Source organism: Lepus europaeus, chromosome 13 (assembly GCF_033115175.1).
Source record: "Lepus europaeus isolate LE1 chromosome 13, mLepTim1.pri, whole genome shotgun sequence".
Taxonomy (NCBI): Eukaryota; Metazoa; Chordata; class Mammalia; order Lagomorpha; family Leporidae; genus Lepus; species Lepus europaeus.
The window spans coordinates 94,124,763-94,146,765 of NC_084839.1; the positions used below are offsets into that span (position 1 = coordinate 94,124,763).

The 22,003-nt window shown below is 49.5% G+C and overlaps 1 protein-coding gene across 4 annotated transcripts in view; it reads right to left on the minus strand.

The window, feature by feature from the left end:
• The window catches only part of TGFBRAP1 (transforming growth factor beta receptor associated protein 1), a 64,659-nt gene that overhangs the window by 23,187 nt on the left and 19,469 nt on the right, over positions 1-22,003 (minus strand). For all 4 annotated transcript variants that reach the window (XM_062210025.1, XM_062210028.1, XM_062210027.1 and 1 more), the window contains 3 exons: positions 17,645-18,346; positions 8,784-8,978; positions 6,324-6,478 (listed from right to left, as the gene is read on the minus strand). In XM_062210025.1, coding sequence (XP_062066009.1) covers positions 6,324-6,478; positions 8,784-8,978; positions 17,645-18,332 — 1,038 coding nt within the window. In that variant the 5' untranslated portion in view covers positions 18,333-18,346. The remainder of the gene's footprint in view (positions 1-6,323; positions 6,479-8,783; positions 8,979-17,644; positions 18,347-22,003) is intronic.

Here is a 22,003-nt window from a genome sequence, read left to right on the forward strand (position 1 = left end):
GCTTCTCATTCACAACCAGAGCTAAGGGGCAATTACTGCATAGAAACAGGAAGCTGTGCACTACGGCAAAAAGCAAGGCGTACGTGAAATCAGGTATCCAGTCATCCCTCGGCATCTGAGGGGGATGGATTCCAAAACCCCCCTGCATACCAAAACCTGAGGATGCTCTTATATAAAATAGCTTATATAAAATAACTTAGTATTTGCATATAATGTAAGCAGTCCTCCTACATACTTTATCCAGCTTTAAAATTCACTTATTTATCTATTTGAAAGGCAGAGAGAGAAAGAGATCTTCTTAATTCTGGTTCACTCCCCCAAATGGCCTCCACGGTCAGGGCTGGTCCAGACCAAAACCCGGAGCCAGGAACTCCATCCTGATCTCCCACGTGGGTAGCAGGGGTCCACGTCCTCCTGTCGGCATCCACTGCCTCCCCAGGCATGTGACTAGAGAGCTGGATCAGAAATGGAGCAGCCGGGACTTGAACCTGCACTCCCATGTAAGATACTGGTGTCATAAGTAGCAGCTTAACCCACCATACCAGGCCTACCCCACCTCCTATATACTTTACCAGCTGACTTATAATTCCCAACACAATGTAAATGCTATGTAAGCAGATACACTCTATGGTTTGGGACTAATGACAAGAAAAAAAATCGGTACCTGTTCAGTATAGGCACATTTTTTTCCCGAATATTTTCCACACGTGTTTTGTTGAATTCACAGATGCAGTCAATGGCTATGCGTGTATGAGTGTAAATGTGTGTGTGTTTTTGTGTGTATAACAGAGACAGAACCCATGGCTATGCAGGGTCTCTGTGTGCACGTGTGTATGGGTGTATGCATGTGTTTGTGTATGGATCTGTGACTGGGGTGTGTGTGTGTGTGTGCGCGTGTCTGTGTGAATGTGTATGTACGCATGTATGTGTCTTTATGAATCTGCTTGCAAGTGTATTTCATGATAGTTCTACCTCTGGCTGCTCAAATATCAGCAACTCGAGGGTTACTGGTAGTTCTAGGGCTACCCATGCTTCCACTCTTCCAGAACTGACACATCACAGGCGCACTCCCCAGCATCCCCTAGAGCAGACTGATGTCATTTAATAACAACACAGATAAACACGTAGGCGTCCCCAGGCCCAGCCCGGAAAATGCTACTTCTCTCTCCTGGGATGCGCAGCCCTCACCCACACGTTACAGTCTGAAACTCCTGTAAGAAGACCAGTGCTTCATCTTGGCCAATTCCACGGTGACCCAAACTTCTGTTCTCCTGCCATCCGGAAATAGCAACACACCCCTCAGGAACTTGTATAGCCGGTAAAGCCACTGCCTGCAGCGCCGGCATCCCATATGGGTGCTGGATCGAGTCCCAGCTGCTCCACTTCCAATCCAGTTCTCTGCTATGGACTGGGAAAGTAGTAGAAGATGGCTTAAGTCCTTGGGCCCCTGTACCCACATGGGAGACCTGCAAGAAGCTCCTGGCTTCTGGCTTCATTTCAGCACAGCTCCAACCATTGTGGCCATCTGGGGAGTGAACCAGTGGATGGAAGACCTCTCTCTCTCTTTCTAGTTATACTTATCTGTAACTCTTTCAAATAAGTAATTAAAAAAAAAAAAAAACAGACATCAGCTGAATGGCCACACTGCATTCCTTGTGACTGCAAGACTAAAATGTCACCTACTCTCCCCCACTGGAAGAGAGACAGAACTTCTGCTCACACCCCACAACTCTAAGCATAAAGGCAGCTTTGGTTTGAACCTGTCCCCCAAATGTTCATGCACTGGGAACTTGATCATCAAATTCATGTTTCTGGTACTTGGAGGTATGGCCTTTGGGAGGTGTCTGGGGGTGGATGAGGTCGTGAGGGTGGGGCCCCCGGGGGCAGCATCAGTGGCTTTGTAAGAAGAGGAAGAGAGACGTGAGCTGGCAGCCTGCTGTCTCGCCAGGGGATGCTCTCTACTACGTTAAGATGCAGCGAGAAGGCCCCACTGAAGCTGGCGCTATGCTCTTGGACTTCCCTGCCTCCAGAATCGCGAGCAAACTTCTCTTCTATGAGTTACCCAGTGCTGGGGCCGGCACTGTGGCACAGCAGGTTAAAGCCACCGCCTGCAGTGCCGGCATGCCATATGGGCGCTGGCTCAAGTCCCGGCTGCTCCACTTCTGATCCAGCTCTCTGCTATGGCCTGGGAAAGCAGTAAAAGATGGCCCAAGACCTTGGACCCCTACACCTGCATAGGAGACCCAGAAGAAGCTCCTGGCTCCTGGCTTTGGATCAGTGCAGCTCCAGATGGCCATTATAGCCATTTGGGGAGTGAAGCAGCAGATTGAAGACCTTTCTCTCTTTACCTCTCTCTGTACCTCTGTTTTTCAAAAAATAAAAAAAAAATCTTTAAAAAAATAAAAAATTAACCCCATGTGTAGTCTATTCTTATAATACAGATTTATGATAAAGCTTAATTTATAAACTGAACACAGTAAGAGGTTAACAACTATAACAAAATGGAATACTTATAACAATAAAGTTCAAATTGTTTATTTATGGAATTCTCCACTGAACGCTTTCAGACCATGGATCACGAGAATTGCAAAAAGTAAAGTCACAGACGAAGGGGCAATGACTCTCTAGGTATCATTCCTGCAAAATAAGTACAGCCTACATGATAAACACAAATTGGCATGTAATAATTTTATTAATTTATTTAGGATTTATTTATTTATTTGAAAGTCAGAGTTACACAGAGAGAGGAGAGGCAGAGAGAGAGAGAGAGAGAGAGAGAGAGAGAGAGAGGTCTTCCATCCAATGGTTCACTCCCCAATTGGTTGCAACAGCCGGAGCTGCACCAATCCGAAGCCAGGAGCCAGGAGCTTCCTCCGGGTCTCTCACGCAAGTGCAGGGGCCCAAGGTCTTGGGCCATCTTCTACTGCTTTCCCAGGCCATAGCAGAGAGCTGGATCGGAAGTGCAGCAGCCAGGTCTCAAACCGGTGCCCTTACGAGATGCTGGCACTGCAGGCCAGGGCGTTAACCCGCTGCACTACAGCGCCGGCCTGGCATGTTATAATTTTAACTGGACTCCTACTTTTTCCCTATTACCTACCTACCCGAGTGGTTTTTTTTTTTTTTTTTTGGTTGCTGTTGTTGGCTTCAAGCAGTAGAGAGAACCAGAGAGACAGAGAGAGAGAAAATGAGAGACAGAGATAGAGAGAGAGATCCTATCTGCTGTTTCAGTCACCAAATGCCCCCACATGGCTGGGGTGGGGCCCAAGTCAGGAGCCAGTAATTCAATACGGGTCTCCCTTAGGGTAGCAGGGACCTAACTATTTGAGCCATCGCTGCTGCCTGGTGTCAGGAGCCAGAGCCGGGGGTTGAAGCCAGGTAGTCTAATGTGGGACATGGGCATCCTACGTGTTGGGCCAAATGCCTGTCCTGTTGTTTTTATTTGTTTATTTGTCTTATACTTGTTGAAAAACACTCTTAGTTAGTTACTGCCTACATAGGAACACCTTTTCCAAAATACATTATGTGGAATGTTCATGCTGTAAGAGTCTCACTGAAAAGGCACTCTGTCCCTGATTAAGTCTGTAAACAGCTTGTAGTTATATATGCATAGACACATAAATGCTTGTATATGAAACATGCAGGCAAAATGCATTTCACATGCTGTCCACAAAATATACATAAAATGATGGTATCCTTTTGCAGAGGTAAAACACAAGAAAGAGGGCCTAATCAGTACAATAGGCACCGCGAGTCCTTGCCACACCTGAGCAAAATCTGAGAGGTATTCCCTGGGCAGGACGTGTGAGTTTGGAACAACACAGGGAGAGGGAAGGGAGTAGGGTAGAAAGGGACAAACCCGGGGCCAGCGCTGTGGTGTAGTAGGTTAATCATCCACCTGCACTGCTGGATGTGGGCGCCAGTTTAAGATCTGGCTGCTCCACTTCCGATCCAGCTCTCTGCTATGGCCTGGGAAAGCAATAGAAGATGGCCCACATCCTTGGGCCCCTGCACCTGCGTGGGAGACCCAGAGGAAGCTCCTGGCTCCTGGCCTCAGATTGGCGCAGCTCCAACTATTATGGCAATTTGGGGAGTGAACCATAGGATGAAAGACTGACTCACTCTTTCTCTCTCTCTCTCTCTCTCTATGTCTCTCCCTCTTTCTGTAACTCTGCCTCTCAAGTAAATAAATAAATCTTAAAAAAAAAGGAGCAAACTCAACCACAATGTCAGACCAGAGAACAAGATAACCCCAATTATGACACATTGACCAGCTGCTGGTAAAGAGGAGAGGGGAAAAAAAGCAAAAATCAGATAAAGACTGAACACCTCTTGAAGAAAACGCTCTGTGGGGCCGGGGCTATGGCGTAGCAGGTAAAGCCGCCGCCTGCAGTGCAGGCATCCAATATGGGCACTGGTTTGAGACCTGGCTGCTGCTCCTCTTCCAGGCCAGCTCTCTGCTGTGGCCCGGGAGGGCAGTGGAGGATGGCCCAAGTGCTTGGGCCTCTGCACCCGCATGGGAGACCAGGAGGAAGCACCTGGTTCCTGACTTCAGATCAGTGCAGTTACAGCCATAGCAGCCAACTGGAGAGTGACCCAGCAGATGGAAGACCTCTCTCTCTCTGCCTCTCGTTCTTTCTCTGTGTAACACTGACTTTCAAATAAATAAATATTTAAAAGAAAGAAAGAAAGGAAGGAAGAAAATGCCCTGCATTAATGTGCATGAGGTGTATGTCCTCCTTAGGGGACACGCTTGTGAAAAACCCCGGCCCCAGCCCTCTGGGGGGAGGGAAGCCGCCTCCGAGGGGCCGTGTGACCGTTCATCATCCCACTACAGGACGCGGAAGCGACACAGCGCGAAGACACAGCACGGTCACAGGCCCTGGGCCAACACAACAGCTGCTGTCTTCTTTTTGCTTTTGCTGCCCCCTGCTGAACACAAAGAGCTCAGTCTTCCTCCAGTGGGAGTCGGGAGCAGATGAGATGTTTAGGGATGGTTAGGAGCAGCCCTTAGCAACGTGGCTGAGCCTTGAAAGAGAGAGCAATCAGGTATGGAAAGACAACTGCCTCCGATTCTCACGCCCGTGTGTGAGCCACAAAGCTGATCTCAAAGAAGTGGGCAGAACAGTGGTTCCGCAGAGGCAGGGGAGGGTGTGATGGGGAGAGGATGGTGACAGGGTACAGGGGTATGGCAGAACAAGGTGACTGTGAGACAATCAGTAACTGAGTATCTTCAAATAGCCAACCGAGAGATTCTGAATGTTTCCAATACAAAGAAACCACCAAGGTCTGAGCTGATGGAGGTGCCAATTACCCTGATCTGATATGTGGGACTGTGACACTCACCCCATAAATATATACAATCCCTATGTGGCAACTGAAAACAGGAATGTTTCTAACAATGTTTTAGGAACAAAGATGAGAAGCTTATTGGTGCTAAGGTGTAGACAAGGTGCCGCCTTTCAAATCCCATAACCACAAATTACACATTCTGGCTCTCTTCATGTTCACAATCCACCCTTTGCTGCGTAAGGTAACCGGGCCAAAAAGCAATCAGGCAGTCATGTATGAAATTTGATGATATTATTAACTCATGGGAACTCTCCGTGATCAATCTGGACATTCATGTGCAATGCACACACGTGCACATGTGCACTCCAACATGTTTTCTCCCTCTGAAACACACAGAGTAGCCTGAACAGCCCAACAATGGGTCAACTAACAATTTAAGGGAACTTAATTATTGGGCCAGTTACATTTAAAGTTGGTGTTTCTTAAGTGCATTGATTTCTCTAAGGAAATCAACCGAATGTTCTGCAACATTCAGCACTCGATTGTCAGCAAAGCTTTTCCCGTGGCTGACAGGGATCTAAACTTGAATTCAGCCCCATCACAACAAATTCAAACTCTACATTCACAGCCCGATGAGCCTGACCTGCCTCTGTTGGTTTATAAGAATGGTGTTCTCGAGTCTTCCCTGAAAGCTTGCTGAAGAACCAAAGTGACTGGAAATACGAGCTGGTACGGTAAGTACCAGAATCGAGTCTGAAGCTCCAAGCCTCCAGACCTGACTGATCCACGGTCGGCTGTGCACTCAGTCACGTGGTGCCAACTGCTGTTTCCTGACATCTAAAACGTGCATCTGCTCAGATCACAATGCTGTCTCCAAAGTGGACTGGCGCCTGAGTTCTCCTTCTATTTCATGAGCATTTCCTCTGTTCTTACAGAAACCACACACGACCAGCAGCGTGCACGGTGCTGTGCACTAGGAGGGCCCCCACGTGCTACTGGCATCTGCGTGTCCTTGTCACCAGGGAGTTACAAACCTGAAATTTTTCCTTCGGAATGTTCCTCCGGGCTCCTTTGGCTAACACCAAAGCTTCCTCCACTCTGCGGCTTGAGAGAAGATCCTGTATTTGTTTCTCCAGAGGTAATGGAACCAAGATGTACACTCCTTTACTTGTGGCAACAATCACTCTTCCTGGGAAGAAAGTCAACGTCGTTGGAAAGGAGAAAAGCAAACGGCCTCCAAGAAAACCAACTCCTCCCCGACTCTGCTGCATTCTCTGACTCTCTGAGCAATTCCATCAGTTTGCCCAATAGAATTCGTACAGAAACTATAAACTACAGGGCCTTCCTTTTCTTCCCACATTGCCAAATGTCACAAAAAGGCAAACTCTTACAACTACGGTTCCAAAGAAGAACATCTGGCTTTTTGGCTTATTTGAAAGCTCTGACAAACCTAGAATCACTGTAGGAGGTACACGATCCAGCTGTAGAACTCCATCACGGGGCACTATCAGTAAGTATTAAGATACGTCTCACACAAGATACTTTCCCCATTCTTCTTGCTCCAAGCCAGTTTACACAAAACTAAGATTTTAATTCAATATTCAGAACCATGAGATGATCTGTCACACTCATTCACCATCCAAACACTTCTGAGGCTTCCCCGGCCACCGCCAATGCTGTCATCTTCCTTGCACCTGTGAGACCTCCACAGGTAGCCTGTGGAAGAGTTGGCTCTGCAATTCACAACCAGCTCCTACTACCGCACTTTCAAACGAAACTCAGCTCCCTTTTGGAGAAACTTCCAGCTAAGCCTCACCTGTCCACAGGAAGCAACTTAATGTTCTTTTCATTTTGTCTTCTGTGTCGCGATCAAAGCAGTTTTCCTTGGGCTCAAATTCTGTCCCTGCCCTGGTGTCCCTGTTGTCCAGGAACCCTCCCTCCAATCCCAGGTAGGGTGGGCTGTGTCTTCCACGTGTGCATAACACCCTGCATACGTTTCTACTCCTCAGTACACAGAGTAATATTGCAAGGGGGCCGGTCTGGTGCAGCAGGATAAGCTGCTGCCTGCATCCCAAAGGGCCTCTGGTGCCAGTAATATAATATCACTACACAGCCCTCCGTATCTGAGTGTTACATCTCTGACTCAACCAACTGCAGACCGAAAAAAAAAAAAAAAAAAAAAAAAAACAGCTTCTGAACTGAACGTGTACAGATGCTTTTCTTGTCATTTTTCTCTAAACAACATAGTCTCACAACTACTTGCATAGCATTTGCATCGCATTAGGTGTTACGGGTAATTTCGAGATGGTTTAAAGTACAAGCGAGGACAGCAGGGGTGTGGCCTGGAGGTGACTGTGTCCTTGTCCCACGTCGGAGTACCTGGGTTCAATTCCAGGCTCCAGCTCCTCACTCCAAGCTTCCAGCTGATGCAGAGCCTGGGAGCCAGCGGTGATGGTTCAGGGAATTAGGTTCCTGCTACTTATGTGGGAGACCTGGATTGAGTTATGGCTCCCAGCTTTGGCCTGGTTGTTGTGGGCATTTGGGGAGTTTTAGCCAGTAGATGGGAGCCTCTGACTCTTGCCTCTCAAAAAAAAAAATTTTTTTAAAGTTGCATTTTTTTAAATGAAGTCTACAGGAAGGTGTGCGTAGGCTATAAGCAGATATGAAGGCATTTTCTAGATGGGCTTGTGCATCTACAGACTTGGGTATCTTTGGGGGTCTTGGAACCAAGTCCCCAAGGATACTGAAGGGCCACTGAATATATTGCTCCAATAATGTGTCAGTGCCCCAGCTAGCGTCTGACCCCCGCCACTGTAGGGACTGTGTGTCTTTACTAAGTTTTTAATCCCCAGCATTGAAGATCGCACTTGACCCAGGGTGGGCAAATGGTCCCTGATCTCTCTCAACGTTTACAGACACCTGAAGATGTTCAAAATTAAACTGACACAAACCCTTCAACTGGGGAATTGTGCCCCACAAGATGAAGACACCCCCCCCCCACGCCTACCCTGTCCATCCTCCTCCCCCCAACACACACGTACACACACACACACACACCATGCACTACAGCTGCCGTGCTCTGCTAGGGGGCCTGAGGCCCAGGGCTCCCTCTAATACAGGCTCCCACACCCCTTTCTCTTTCCTAAAAGGTTCTTTGACATCATATCTGCTTGGCTGGCTCCTCAGCTTCTAAACACCGCCCCCTTCAGGAAGCCCATCCTGATAAGTCTAGGAAGTACCTCCTCCTCTGCTCTCCCACTGGTTCTCTCCCCACGCCCATCAAGCTCTTAGGTAGCTATCTGTTTTACGTGACGGTCTCCCCATGAACCTTGCGGGCCTAGAAGCACTTGGTCTGCATAGCAGTCACTTGCGTTATCTGCCACGCTTAGCCAGCCCAAAGCCCAGCTCCTCATGGGCCCTTAATGCCATTTACGGAAGAGACTTCATGATACAAGGGTTCGTAAGCCAGCTAAGATGTCTCTGAGCATCGGTACCTTCAAAGTCCTGGAGGATGTGGCCTTCCTTGAAGGGCAGGGTTTGCTTTTGCTGCTGATCCAACATGCTGTGAACCGTGATGAACTCGTCATCCAGCGCTATGACGTAGGGAAAGCAGACGGCCGCCCCGATCACATTCTCGGACCAGTGCACCGGCGCACGCTGGGATATCCCAGCGACAGTGGCAAACATGCCTAGGGCAGTTCAGAAGAAAAGTTAGGCCGACCTTCCAATACCCACGGCCCCCTTTTCCTACAGAAGTCTTGGGTGTGCAACACTCCTCAATTTCCCTCTACAGTCTTACACTTCAAGAAAGGGAAGGTAATCCAAAACACTGCAAATGGGAAGAGCACTCCCTTGGCTAGCGCTGTGGTGCAGCAGGTTAAAGCCTTGGCCTACAGCACCAGCATCCCATATGGGTACTGGTTCGAGTCCCGGCTGCTGCACTTTGATCCAGCTCCCTGCTAATGCACATGGGAAAGCAGCGGAGGATGGCCCAAGTGCTTGGGCCCCTGCACCCACATAGTATGAGACCCAAAAGAAGCTCCTGGCTCCTGGCTTCGGATTGGCACAGCTACTGCTGTTGCAGCCAATTGGGGAGTGAATCAGCAGATGGAAGACCTCTCTCTCTACCTCTCCTTCTCTCTCTGTGTAACACTGACCTTCAAATAAATACATAAATCTTAAAAAAAAAAAAAAAAGAGCACTGCCTTACCCAAAATGTATGTCTTGTATTTACTCCCAACTAAAAATGAGGTTACAAACCAAGTTTCCACATAACCACAGGAGGATTTACAAAGTACATGTCCTCACACAGGGAAAGCAGCTACTTTTCCCTTTAGAAACAACAGTCATCTATTATCTCATCCCACATCTGTAGGTCCGTGGGTCGGTGGCTGACGGGGGGCGGGGGGCTGCGCTGGGGGTGACTTGTGCCACAGTGAGCTATGAGCTGGCCAGGCTTCTCCCTTCCTGGCACAGGCACAAGAGAACAGGCCGATTGTGCAAGCAGCTCCCCCAACCTCTATCCACTGACTGTTAAGAACGGCATGGCGGGGAGGGGGTTTAAGTGGGGGGTGCCCTGGCACTGTGGCACAGTAGGCTAAGCCTCTGGCTACAGTGCCAACATCCCCCATGGGTGCAAGTTCGTGTCCCAGCTGCTCTACTTCCGATCCAGCTCCCTGCTATGGCCTGGAAAAGCAGTAGAAGAAGTGCTTGGGCCCCTGCACCCGCGTGAGAGACTCAGAAGAAGCTTCTGGCTCCTGGCTTCGGATCTGCCCAAGTCCGGCTGTTGTGGTCATTTGGGGAGTGAACCAGCGGATGGAAGACCTCTCTCTCTCTCTCCCTCTTTCCGTCTGTAACTCTACCTCTCAAGGAAACAAGAATAAAAAAAAAAAAAATGGAGCAGCTACAGGGAGGGGTGAAAAGTCAGCCATGAATGTTATCTATTCTTAATGTATACGTGTGTGTGAGAGGCAGCTCTGCTCTAACGATTCTGTCACCGTGAAAAAGGTACCGCCAAATCACGTAAGGAGCTTTGCAAACTTTCTTTCCTATCCAGTCCTCCAACCAGGCTGCCTCTGTTACAGCTCTCCCTCCTGCATTCACTCCCCACATCGCCACTGCACACCTGCTACGTGGCAGGCACTCCATGTTTAGAGCTGCAGTCTGATCCCGGGTAACATGTGATGTGTACACTGCCAATACCGGGCACACTCTATAACGCTGGAGTAGGACAGGTCCTGCAATTCAAGGCAGAGCGCAGTGACGCATCTGTCTGTGACAACTTCTGTAATACACACAGTGGTTCTAAGATGGACATAAAACACTAAAGTAGCCATTTCTGGGGCTGGTGCTGTGGCACAGTGGGTCAAGCTGCTGCCTGCAGTGCTGGAAACCCATATGGGCAGGGATTTGAATCCTGGCGGCTCCACTTCCCATCCAGTTCCCTGCTAATGAGCTGGGAAAGCAATGGAAGATGGCCCAAGTGCTTGCACCCCTGCCACCCATGTGGGAGACACAAATGAAGCTCCTGGCTTCAGTCTGAAGTGGAGAGGCAGAAACAGGGAGAGAGAGAGAGATCTTCCATATGCTGATTTACTGCCTAAATGACCACTACAGCTGGAGCTGGGCGAATCCGAAGCCAGGAGTCAGGAGCTTCTTCTAAGTCTCCCATGCGGATGCAGGGGCCCAAGGACTTCAGCCATCTTCTATTGCTTTCCCAGGACATAGCAGAGAGCTGGATTGGAAGTGGAGAAGCTGGGACTAGAAACGGCAGCCATATGGGATGCCGGTGCTTCAGGGGATGGCTTTACCCACTATGCCACAGCCCCGGCCCCTCTCCACGCATTTAAAAACAGTAAGGTAAAGAGAGCCTACATGAAGAAAGAAAAGGGACTTGAACACACTGGTTCTGTGACATGCTCTCCACCCAAGCATTTGGCAAAATGCAAAGTCAGGAAGAGACCAGCGTTGAGTAATCCCGAACCTTCCATTGGATTTCAGGTCAAATGCCATGCTCTGTGCAGCACAGCTGCCACATAACACAGACACCAACTACACTGTCGGCCTGACCCCACACTCACGGCAAAGTCACTGTAGCTACCGGCTTCAGGCTGGGCAGCACCTGCTCGGGGGACTGTGTTGTGCAGAGGCCCTGATTAATGTTCTCCAGATAAAAAGGGCAGAAACCAGAGGTCAAGAGCACAGGCCTGGGGCAGCGCTGTAGCACAGTGGGTTAAGCTGCCTGCCACACTGCCGTCCCACATCAGAGCACCAGTTCGAGTCCCGGCTGCTCTACTTCCAATTCAGCTCTCTGCTAATATACCTAGAAAAGTAGTTGAAGATGGCTCAGGCTCCCACCACTCATAAAGGAGACCCAGGTGGAGTTTTAGGCTGGGCTGGGGTGTTGCAGTCATTTGGGGAGTGAACCAGCAGATGGGAGATGTCTAGATGTCTGTCTGTCTCTCTGTAACTCTGCCTTTCAAATAAATAAATCTTTACAAAAAAAAACCAAAAAAACAAAAAACAAATGCTTCTTCACTAAAGGTTAAGCAAAGAATTCACTAAAATTAAAGAGCAGAGCAGAAACTGGCCAATGAGGCAGAAGGAAAAGAGCCCAGACACCCAGCCAACCACGGGCGCACTTCAGAAACGCTGTGCCAAGCAAAACGAGGTCAGTTTACTGGGGTGCAAAAACCATTTGAAATCTACAGGATTTTTTTTCCCAAACTGTGTAATTTTCATGAACTTTTTGAAGGCTCCCCCATATGCATGGATTTCAAAATTTTTCTGTAGTAAAATCGAAGGCTTTGAACGCCACTTTCCATGAACTTTTTGAAATTATCTCATTATTCTACTCTTGCTACGAAGGCAGCGACAGCTATTGTTTCTGTGCTGGTGCAGGAGTGCAAACACCGTTAACATGCAAATACAACCGATTTGTCAGTGGTATGGTTTTTCAAAAATTTATTTATTTGTATTCATTTTTATCTTCATTTTTTAAAAGATTTGTTTATTTCTTTGAAAGTCAGAGCTACAGAGAGAGGCAGTGGGGCACAGAGAAACAGAGAGAGAGAGATCTTCTATCTGCTGATTTACTCCCCAGATGGCCTCAATGGCCAGGGCTGGGCCAGGCTGAGGCCAAGAGCCAGGAGCTTCACCCAGGTCTCCCATGCAGGTAGCAGGGGACCAGACACTTGGGCCATCTTCTTCTGCTTTTCCCAGGCCGTTAGCAGGGAGCTGTATCAGAAGTGGAACAGCCAGGACACGAACAAGCACCCATACAGCATGCCAGTATTGCAGGCAGTGGGGCTTTACTTACTATGCCACAATGCCAGCCCCTGTTCTCATTTATTTGAAAGGCAGAGAGAGAGACTGACTCCAACTTCCCGCTGATGCAGACCTTGGGAGGCCGTGGTGATGGCTCCAGGGACCGGGCCCCCTGCCAGTCACATGGGAGCCCTGGAGTGCACTCCTGGCTCCCAGCTCTGGCACTCTAACCACTGGGGCATTCAGGGAATGAACCAGAGGATGGGAGCACTCTGTCTCCACGTCTCTCTGCCTCTTAAATAAGTAAACCTAAAAAAAAAAAAAAAAAAAAAAAGGCACGGAGACACCATTTCTCATGGACTGGACAACACCCCCTGCTGGCAGAGCTGGGGAGGAACAGGCACTGGCATACACTGCCGCAGAGAATATAAAATCGCACAGCCTTCTTTATGCAGGGGGGACACGGCAACACCCAGCAGGACTCAAACGCATCTCTACTTTGACTTAGCAATGCCCCATCTAGAGAGCTTTCCCATAGACACACTGAAAAAAAAAAAAAGCCACAAAAACATGAGTGTGTATTTAATAACAGGAAGCCAGAAAAACCCCAGATGTCACCCCTAGGAGTCTGTCTAATTGAATGAACAGTGGAACCCCCCCATGCAGTAGCTCAAGTGTGCAGGAGGACTCTGTACTATACCATGAGGCGATGCTCAGAATAGATGAAGAGAAAAGCAAGGGGAAGAGAGGGCGCCATCATTTAGCCCAGAAAGAGGGAGAGACTGATATTTCCATATCTGTTTACATGTCTTACTGAACAATGAAAGGATAAACCCTAAAAAACAAAGATTACCCACAGGGGAAGAGGGGAGACAAGGTGCAAACCGCTTTAATTACATCTTGCTGGACTGATCTGCCTTAGAACTTTGTAAATATTTATACAATCCAAAAGATTAAATCAACTAAAGCAATTGCTGTGAAACCTACGGTGAAATGAAACAAATCAATCTAACCGGACGTGCAGCTGGTGGTACAACCACACGGAAGGGCACTGTTGCAAGTGGCTTCAGAACACAGTAATTTGACCACATATTCCTAATACCCTAAGGACAAAGAGAACTGCAATCAAGCTTTTTCCAGTAATTATATTGTGGGAACTATGGTGCTGGCACTGTTATTCTGTCCCAGGGACTGCGGGACACACTGAAGGGATAATTATGTGGGCAGAGAAGATCTTTGATGTGGCTGAAAGCAGGCACCAGGTTCTATCAATATGATCTCACGTGGGAGTTACCTTAAAAAAAAGTCTTCTTCCTGGCACCGTCTACTGAAAAGGCCTAGAGAGAATGGACAACGTGCACCTCCAGCCCCAAGATGCGATCTATACACGTCTGGGCTCAGTGGGGGAAACAGCTGCCCAGACCTGGGGCAGGAGATGCACAAGGAGAGGGGACAACCCTCCAGAAGGCAAAGCAGCCATGACATTTCCAGGGGCTCAACCTGAAATACACGCCCCCTGCCCAGGCACTGCTTCAACTTCGGGGGCTCACAACCACGCTTTTTCAAGTCTTTTTCTGGAAGATGGAAGGGACCTCCCTGCTGGGAACTGCCCCATCCTGACTTTTTAAACAAAGTTCTTGGGAGGGGAGGGGGTAACCCGAATGTTCATGGAGGTCTTGCTCCTCAGAACAGAGGAAGGAGGAGTGGACAGAGGCAGTGCTGCCATTTCCAGTCCCTAAGGAGGCAACAGACACAGGCAATAGGGTGGACAGCTGTTATTACAGACAGGCTAAGAAGGCCCAAGGTCACCCTGATGGGAGTTCCTCACCACGGGGAAGGGGTTGTGCCTCGCTCCCCCCAAGACAAGCAAATAACACAAACTTCCATCTCCTAATTACCCATTTTCGAGAAACACCAATTGGTCTGGGTAGAACACCCAACAACACTAGGGAGACAAAATCACCAAAATAAAGGAGGAGGAAAGCTGTAGGGGAAACCATGCAATTTCTTCAACAACAACAAAAAATTATGGGAAAATAATAAGAGAAGGAGAGGAAACCACGATAAAAGAAGCTTAACAAATCTATTAACCCACTGCAGTGTCCGGGGCCTTATGTGCAACTGATTCAGGCAAATGAAAACATCAGGAAGCAGCGCTGTGGCACAGTGGGTTGGGCCACTGCTTGGAGTCCCACACGCCATACTGGAGTGCCTGCTTTGAGACCCAGCACCTCTGCTTCTGATCCAGCTGTGTGCTAAAGCATCCTGGGGGGCATCAGAGGATGGCTCAATTGCTTGGGGCACTGCTGTCCAGGAGGGAGACCCTATGGGCACCTGATTTGGGGCCAGGCCATTTATTCCTTAAATGAGGGCATTTGAAGAATAAACTAGCAGACAGAAGACCTCTCTGTGTCACTCTGTCTTCTGAGTAGATGACAATAAATAGGCATAAAGAAAAACAAAACATTCAAAGTTGTGCAATTAGCCTAGCAGTTAACATGTCCATGTCACATATGGAAGCACCTAGGTTCAATTCCCAGCTCTGGCTCCTGCCTCCAGCTTCCTGTAATGAAGATCCTGGGACACGGTGGTTATAATTCAGGTAGTTGGGTCCCCGCCACCCACATGGGAGACCTGGATTGAGTTCCTGGCTTCAGACTGGCCATTGCAGTCATGTGGAGAGTAAATTAGTAGATGAATGCTCTCTCTCTCCCCCTCCTCTCATTCTCTCTGCCTCACAAATAAATTAAACATTTAAAATTTTTAAAGACATTTTAAAATATGCAAACATTTAAAGATGTGTATATTCATTCATGCATATATCTCTATTATATTTGACAATAGATAAAAGACATGCCTAGATATATTTGACAGTGCAAAGGAATTACTGTGAAATTTTTTAAGGTATGTAATAATTCTCTGGTTTTTTTTAAGCATCTGTAACTTAGAAGCATATAGTAAGCCGGTGCCGTGGCTCAACAGGCTAATCCTCTGCCTTGTGGCGCCGTCACACGGGGTTCTAGTCCCGGTTGGGGTGCCAGATTCTATCCCGGTTGCCCCTCTTCCAGGCCAGCTCTCTGCTATGGCCCGGGAAGGCAGTGGAGGATGGCCCAAGTGCTTGGGCCCTGCATCCGCATGGGAGACCAGGAGAAGCACCTGGCTCCTGCCTTCGGATCAGCGAGATGCGCCGGCCGCAGCGGCCATTGGAGGGTGAACCAACGGTAAAAAGGAAGACCTTTCTCTCTGTCTCTCTCTCACTATCCACTCTGCCTGTCAAAAAAAAAAAAAAAAAAAAAAAAAGAAGCATATAGTAAATGACTTACAGATAAAATATTATATCTAGGATCTGTCTCTAATCAAGGTGGGAGTGGATGGGTACACAAAGCAACCGACCACGGCTGAAGCTGGGTGACGGCTATATCGTGTTCACTATGCTATTGGTTTCTGCATAAAATTCAATTATTTTTTAAAAAGAGGTGACTGGATCCACCATTTTTTTTCTTGAGAAAAAACGCAGAGGAACTTCAAATGCATATTCCTCAATGAAAGAAGCCAATCTGAAAAGACCCCGTCCTGTGGGATCCCAAACTCCGTGACGTTCTGGAAAGGACAAGACTTAGCAGACAGTCAACAGAGTGGTGGTGGTGGTGGTGTCGGGGGATAGGAGGGAGACAGGGAGGCAGAGACACAGCACAGATGACAGGGCCACGAGGACACCTGTGCACCAGGCAGGTGGGTGCATGCCATCACACGGCACCAGTAGCAGGGCACCGTGCTGGTGTGGATGCTGCTAATGACAGATCAGCAGGAGGCAAAGGGGAAGCTCCTGTACTTCCGATTCTGCTGTGAACCTCAAATTGCTCTAAAGTACAAGATAAGCTTTAAAAAAAAAAACCTAAAAATTGGGGCTGGTGTTGAGGTTTAGAGGGTAAAGCCGCTGCCTGTGACACCAGCATCCCATATGGGGACCGGTTCAAGAGCCAGCCATTCTACTTCAGATCCAGCTCTCTGCTACTGCACCTGGGAAAGCAGCAGCAGATGGCCCAGGTGTCTGGGCCCCTGCACCTACATGGCCCAGCCCTGGCCACTGCAGCATTTGGGGAGTGACCCAATGGATCACTTTTTTTTTCTGTCTCTCCTTCTCTCCCTCTCTGTAACTCTACCGTTCAAATAAATAAATAAATCTTAAAAAAAAAAAAAAGTACAGAAACTCCCTGAGATGACAAAATGCCAGCGTTAATACAGACTCACTCTCACCAGCGCCCTGGGGAATAACATGTACACACACTAAGGCTAACAGGAGCCACTTACGACCGGAGGGAAAGGCCAGGACACACTGCCAATATTAACAGCTCTGATGGTTCATTCTGATAACACTGTCCAGAGAATTAGCTAAGGCCACGCAAGAACGGCCAGAGCCCCTTTCAAGGAGCTAGCCACAGAAACCTTTCTGGTGGGATGACATTACAAGAAATAAAAGAGAACATTCTGGCGAAACACTGAAGCCTCCACACCTGAAAGTGCTTAGCGAGCTACCTCGGCTCCTCCAAGAACATGGAGTAAGCACAGTCAAGTGGCAAACCCACCCACGCAGGACAAATCTCCGAAGGGAATCTTTGCAGAGTTCTATTTTGGCATCCTGATGAGAACTTTCCTACCAGAGCCATCTTCCAGCCCTGCTTTAACACAAAGCAAGCTGGCTTTAGGACTGGGTCTGTTTTGTTCTGCTAACCCCACGTTCGCCAGACAATGTGACGGGACCTTAGCAAACGCTGACAGTTCCCTCACAGCCTCTCGCCACACGTGCTGCATGCTGGGAACTTCAAAAAGTTCATGGAAAATGGAGTTAAAAGATCAGTTTATTTTGGTGGGAAAATAATTCTGAAATCCTGGCATAGCTTTTTTTCGTAGAATGCATTTCCCAGGAACTTTCTGAAGACTCCATCATGATCTCAGGAGTGTTTCCTTCTCACAGCTAAAGCTCCACCCTTGACTGCAGCAGGCATCCCTGGGACACCCATGAGACACCCCCGCCCACCCACCCAGGAGGGAGGGGGACTTGGCAGCAGCTCTAAGGCATTGTCCTCACCCAGCCCGCCCGGGCCCGCCAGCAGGAACTCCTGTGTCCCTATCCTCTTGACGATGGGCCGCTTCTCCTCGCTGCAGTAGGGAAACAGGTCCTGGGAGACCCCCGTGCTGTAGTTCAGGATGATGTACTGCGTGGTGAGAGCCAGGCACAGGAAGTGGCCGTCCACAGCCACGGCAAGGGGCTGCTCTGGGGTCGACACCTCCTTGACGATCTGAACCCGGTCCTCGTACACCAGGAACACCTGGATGGTTCGGCGTTTCACGGAGATGATGCACACTTCCACGCAGAACGGGTCCCCGCTCACGGGGTTCTCGTTCAGGGCGAAGCTCACGGCCCCCTTGATGCGGGCTCCCGAGGGCACGGGCTCCAGGCTCAGCATGTGCACCAGGGTGATGCAGCTGTCGCACAGCACCAGCAGCCTGTTGAGGGCCGAGGCCGCCCGCAGCTCGTTCACGGGCTTCTTGAAGCCCAGGTGTCTGTGCAGCTGCTTGGTGGCGGTGAACGTGGCCGGCCCGGCGGGCAGAGCCCTCTCCTCCAGCAGGAAGTGGTAAATGAGGCAGTCGTTGGTGCCCACGTACAGGTTCTTGCCGCAGCACTCGACACACGCGATGTGGATGTGCTCCTTGTCGCCCATCAGCAGCTCACGCTGCACGGCAGACACCAGGGTGAAGGCCTTGATGCTCATCATGCCTACTGGGCTCTCTGCAGGAAGAGACGGGGGGAAATTCACGTTAGCGGGGAGAAGGCAGAAGCAGAAGCATCAGGACACCCAGCTCCTCCGGTCCCCACTGCCAATGAAAGAAGATCATTCCGCACCGTTTCAGAAAGCCAAGGAAATTTTTCCCTGTCACCTCCCTGGTGTGCGCAGGTGCTTCTGACTGGCGCCGGCAGGCTCACTCCCAACACAGCCTAGACTCACGCAGAGCCTCCTCCCATTGCTCCTGGAGCCACTCCTGCGGGTAGGGGACAAGCACATGTATGCAAGCCCAGGCACCCTGACAAAAAGCCTTCAGAAAAGCCGGGCTCGAGCCTCATCCACCTTCCCCTTGAACTTGTATGGCTACTTGTAGTTGTGTTGAGTGAATGGTGGGACACAGCGACAGGATCCTGCTGGCAAACAGAGGCAGGATGAGGCCTTGAATTCCTCTGTGTTCTTCCCAGGAAGGCATGCGCGGTGGCCCCAGCTCCGTATTCCACTCCCCGGGTAAGCACGCTCATGTCAAATCGTACAGATGTATCTCAATCTCCCGTGTCTTTAGGTAGCAAGCGAGTGGCTTGGTGGGCAGGTCCCTGGTAGGGATCAGATGACCTCCACCAGAAGGGGGACACTGTGCCACACGCTTTGCTTCTTCCTTGGCGAGGGGTCTGGGTTCACAGCGCAATGGAGCCCCAGTCCCTGTTCTGCAGAACAGGCAGGGAGGGTGGCCCTTCTGCCTTTGCCGGGCTGCAGGTGCAGCCCTGACAGCCCACGGGGGCACAGGGGCCCGGGGAGCTCTAGCCCGGGGACACAGGGGCCCGGGGAGCTCTAGCCCGGGGACACAGGGGCCCGGGGAGCTCTAGCCCGCGCTGCCAAGCCTGGTGGAAGCCTGGGAGAAACAGGCTGGGTTTGCATCAGAAAAGTTTTCTCCAGCACTTCAAGCTGCCTCCGAAAGAGACTCTCAACTCCTTAATCCTCTGAGGCAGCCTGGCAAATTCTAGGGGACCTCAGAGGCACTCCAGAAAGATTCAGGCAGGAGAAAGGGGAGGAACGACGCTCGCTGTCCCCTGTTCTCTCATAGGTGTCAGAACAACTTGGGGCCAGCACTGTGGCCAGAGACACTTGTCCTTGGCCACAATGTCACTACATAACTGATAACCGATAACACCGAATGTTAATGAGGCACTAGAACAACCCGTATCTCACACTTTGTTGGAGACAGTATAAAATGGTATCAATTTGGAGATGCCTTTGGCAGGTTTAAAAAAAAGTTAAAGTTTAAGGGCCAGCACTGCAGCTCAATAGGCTAATCCTCCGCCTTGCGGCGCCGACACACGGGATTCTAGTCCTGGTTGGGGCACCGGATTCTGTCCCGGTTGCCCCTCTTCCAGGCCAGCTCTCTGCTGTGGCCAGGGAGTGCAGTGGAGGATGGCCCAAGTACTTGGGCCCTGCACCCCATGGGAGACCAGGATAAGCACCTGGCTCCTGCCATTGGATCAGCATGGTGCGCCGGCCGCAGCGCACCAGCCGCGGCAGCCATTGGAGGGTGAACCAACGGCAAAGGAAGACCTTTCTCTCTGTTTCTCTCTCTTTCACTGTCCACTCTGCCTGTCAAAAAAAAAAAAAAAAAAAGTTTAAAAAAAGGTAAAAAAAAAAAAAGTTCAACATGTATTTATTGGGTTATCCTACTTTTTCATTATTTTTATTTGACAGAGTTAGACAGTGAGAGAGAGAGACAGAGAGAAAGGTCTTCCTTCCATTGGTTCACCCCCAAATGGCTGCTATGGCTGGCGCGCTGCGCCTATCCGAAGCCAGGAGCCAGATCCCTCCTCCTGGTCTCCCATGCAGGTGCAGGGCCCACGCACTTGGGCCATCTTCCACTGCCTTCCTGGGCCACAGCAGAGAGCTGGACTGGAAGAGGAGCAACCGGGACTAGAACCCAGCACCCATATGGGATGCCGGCGCCGCAGGCAGAGGATTAACCTAGTGAGCCACAGCACCGGCCCCAGGTTATCCATTTCTGTTGGAAATGGAGCTATATCTATAAAAGGGTTTGTACAAGACCCACAGAGTGGGAGTATTCAGAATAGCCCCAAACGGGGAACAGCTCACTTTTACCCATTTATGCTCATTTAAGCATTGCATATTCATATAATGGAATACTACTTAGAAGTAGAAAGGTATAACCTGTTTATAAAAGCCACCAATGCACACATTTCAGTAACACTGAGTGAAAGAAACCACGCCCATCCTGTAGATTGCCCTTTATATGGTGTTTTAAAGGGGGTGGCGGAAGAAATCAGAAAGGATCGTGTTTATTTCAGAAGGAATGGTGTGCGTGACGACAAGGGCCACGAGTGTGTCTCCTCCTGCTTGGAGGTACAGGTGCCGCAGGTATCAAATCTCTCAAGTCACTGGCCCGTGCCACTTGTAGTCTGTGTCTCCTACGTTCACAGATGATACCTTACAATTCTGTAACTGACTCAGAGGAAAAAAAAATGCCATTATATTGCGAATTCTAACCCGGTGCGGGAGTGCACGTGTGTGTGTGTGTGTGTGTAGAACTCAACAAGCAGATTCCAAAATTTATAGGCTAGAGAAAGGCAAAAAAAATAAATAACAAATAAATAAATAAATAAATAAGCAAAACACTTTTGAAAAAGCTAAGGCCAGGGGAGGTGACTACACACACAGATAGAGCTACGGTGATCAGGATGATGTGGTGCTGGTACAGAGCTAGCCCGAGAGGACCTTATCTGCATGTCCAGATATGAGATCCTGAACTACAGTGAGGGCAGAGGTGCTGTACACCATGGGGCGCACACCCCACAGTCACCCGTTCAACAAACAGTGCCAGGACCGCTGCGGATCCCGGCAAAGGAGACAAGACAAATTCCTCCACGGTAAATTGTAGAACTTCTGTTTTTCAGAGGCACTATAAAGTGGAAAGTCAATATGGGGAAAACGAAGGGGGCTGGGGGAGCAGACATCACCCAGCTGACCAGAGACATCTGATGACGCGGAGTAGGCAAAGAAACCATATAACAGAAGAGTGGGCAAAATTCACGAGCAAGCTATTCAACGCCAAGGAAACATGAATGCCCCATAAACGTGAAACATTATCCGAGCTGACGAACCACCTGGAACTGCACACTGCAAGTGCAGGGGCCAGCACCGTGCACAGCAGGCTGAGCCACCACTCGCTACGCAGGCATCTCACTTCATAGTGCAGTTTTGAGTCCCCAGCTGCTCTGCCTCAGATCCAGCTCCCTGCTAATGCGCCTGGGAAGGCAGTGGATGATGATCCAAGTACTTGGTCCCTAGCAGTCATGTGAGAGACCAGGATGGAGTTCCTGGCTCCTGGTTTTTAGCCTGGCCCAGCCCCTGCCATTGTGGCCACTTGGGGAGTGAGCCAACAGATGGAAGATCTCTCTCTCTCTCTCTCTCTGTCGCTACCTCTCAACTACATAAATAAACATATATTTTATAAAACATTATAAGGAAACTTCATCTCACACCCATTAAATTGACAAAATATCTGGTCTGATAACATCAGGTGTTTGCCAGAACTTGAACGACTAAAAGCTCTCCACATTTGCTAGCAGGAGCTTCTGTTCCTGGGACATGATGCAGGAAGCCCAGTGGACTCCTCCTAGGTGTGT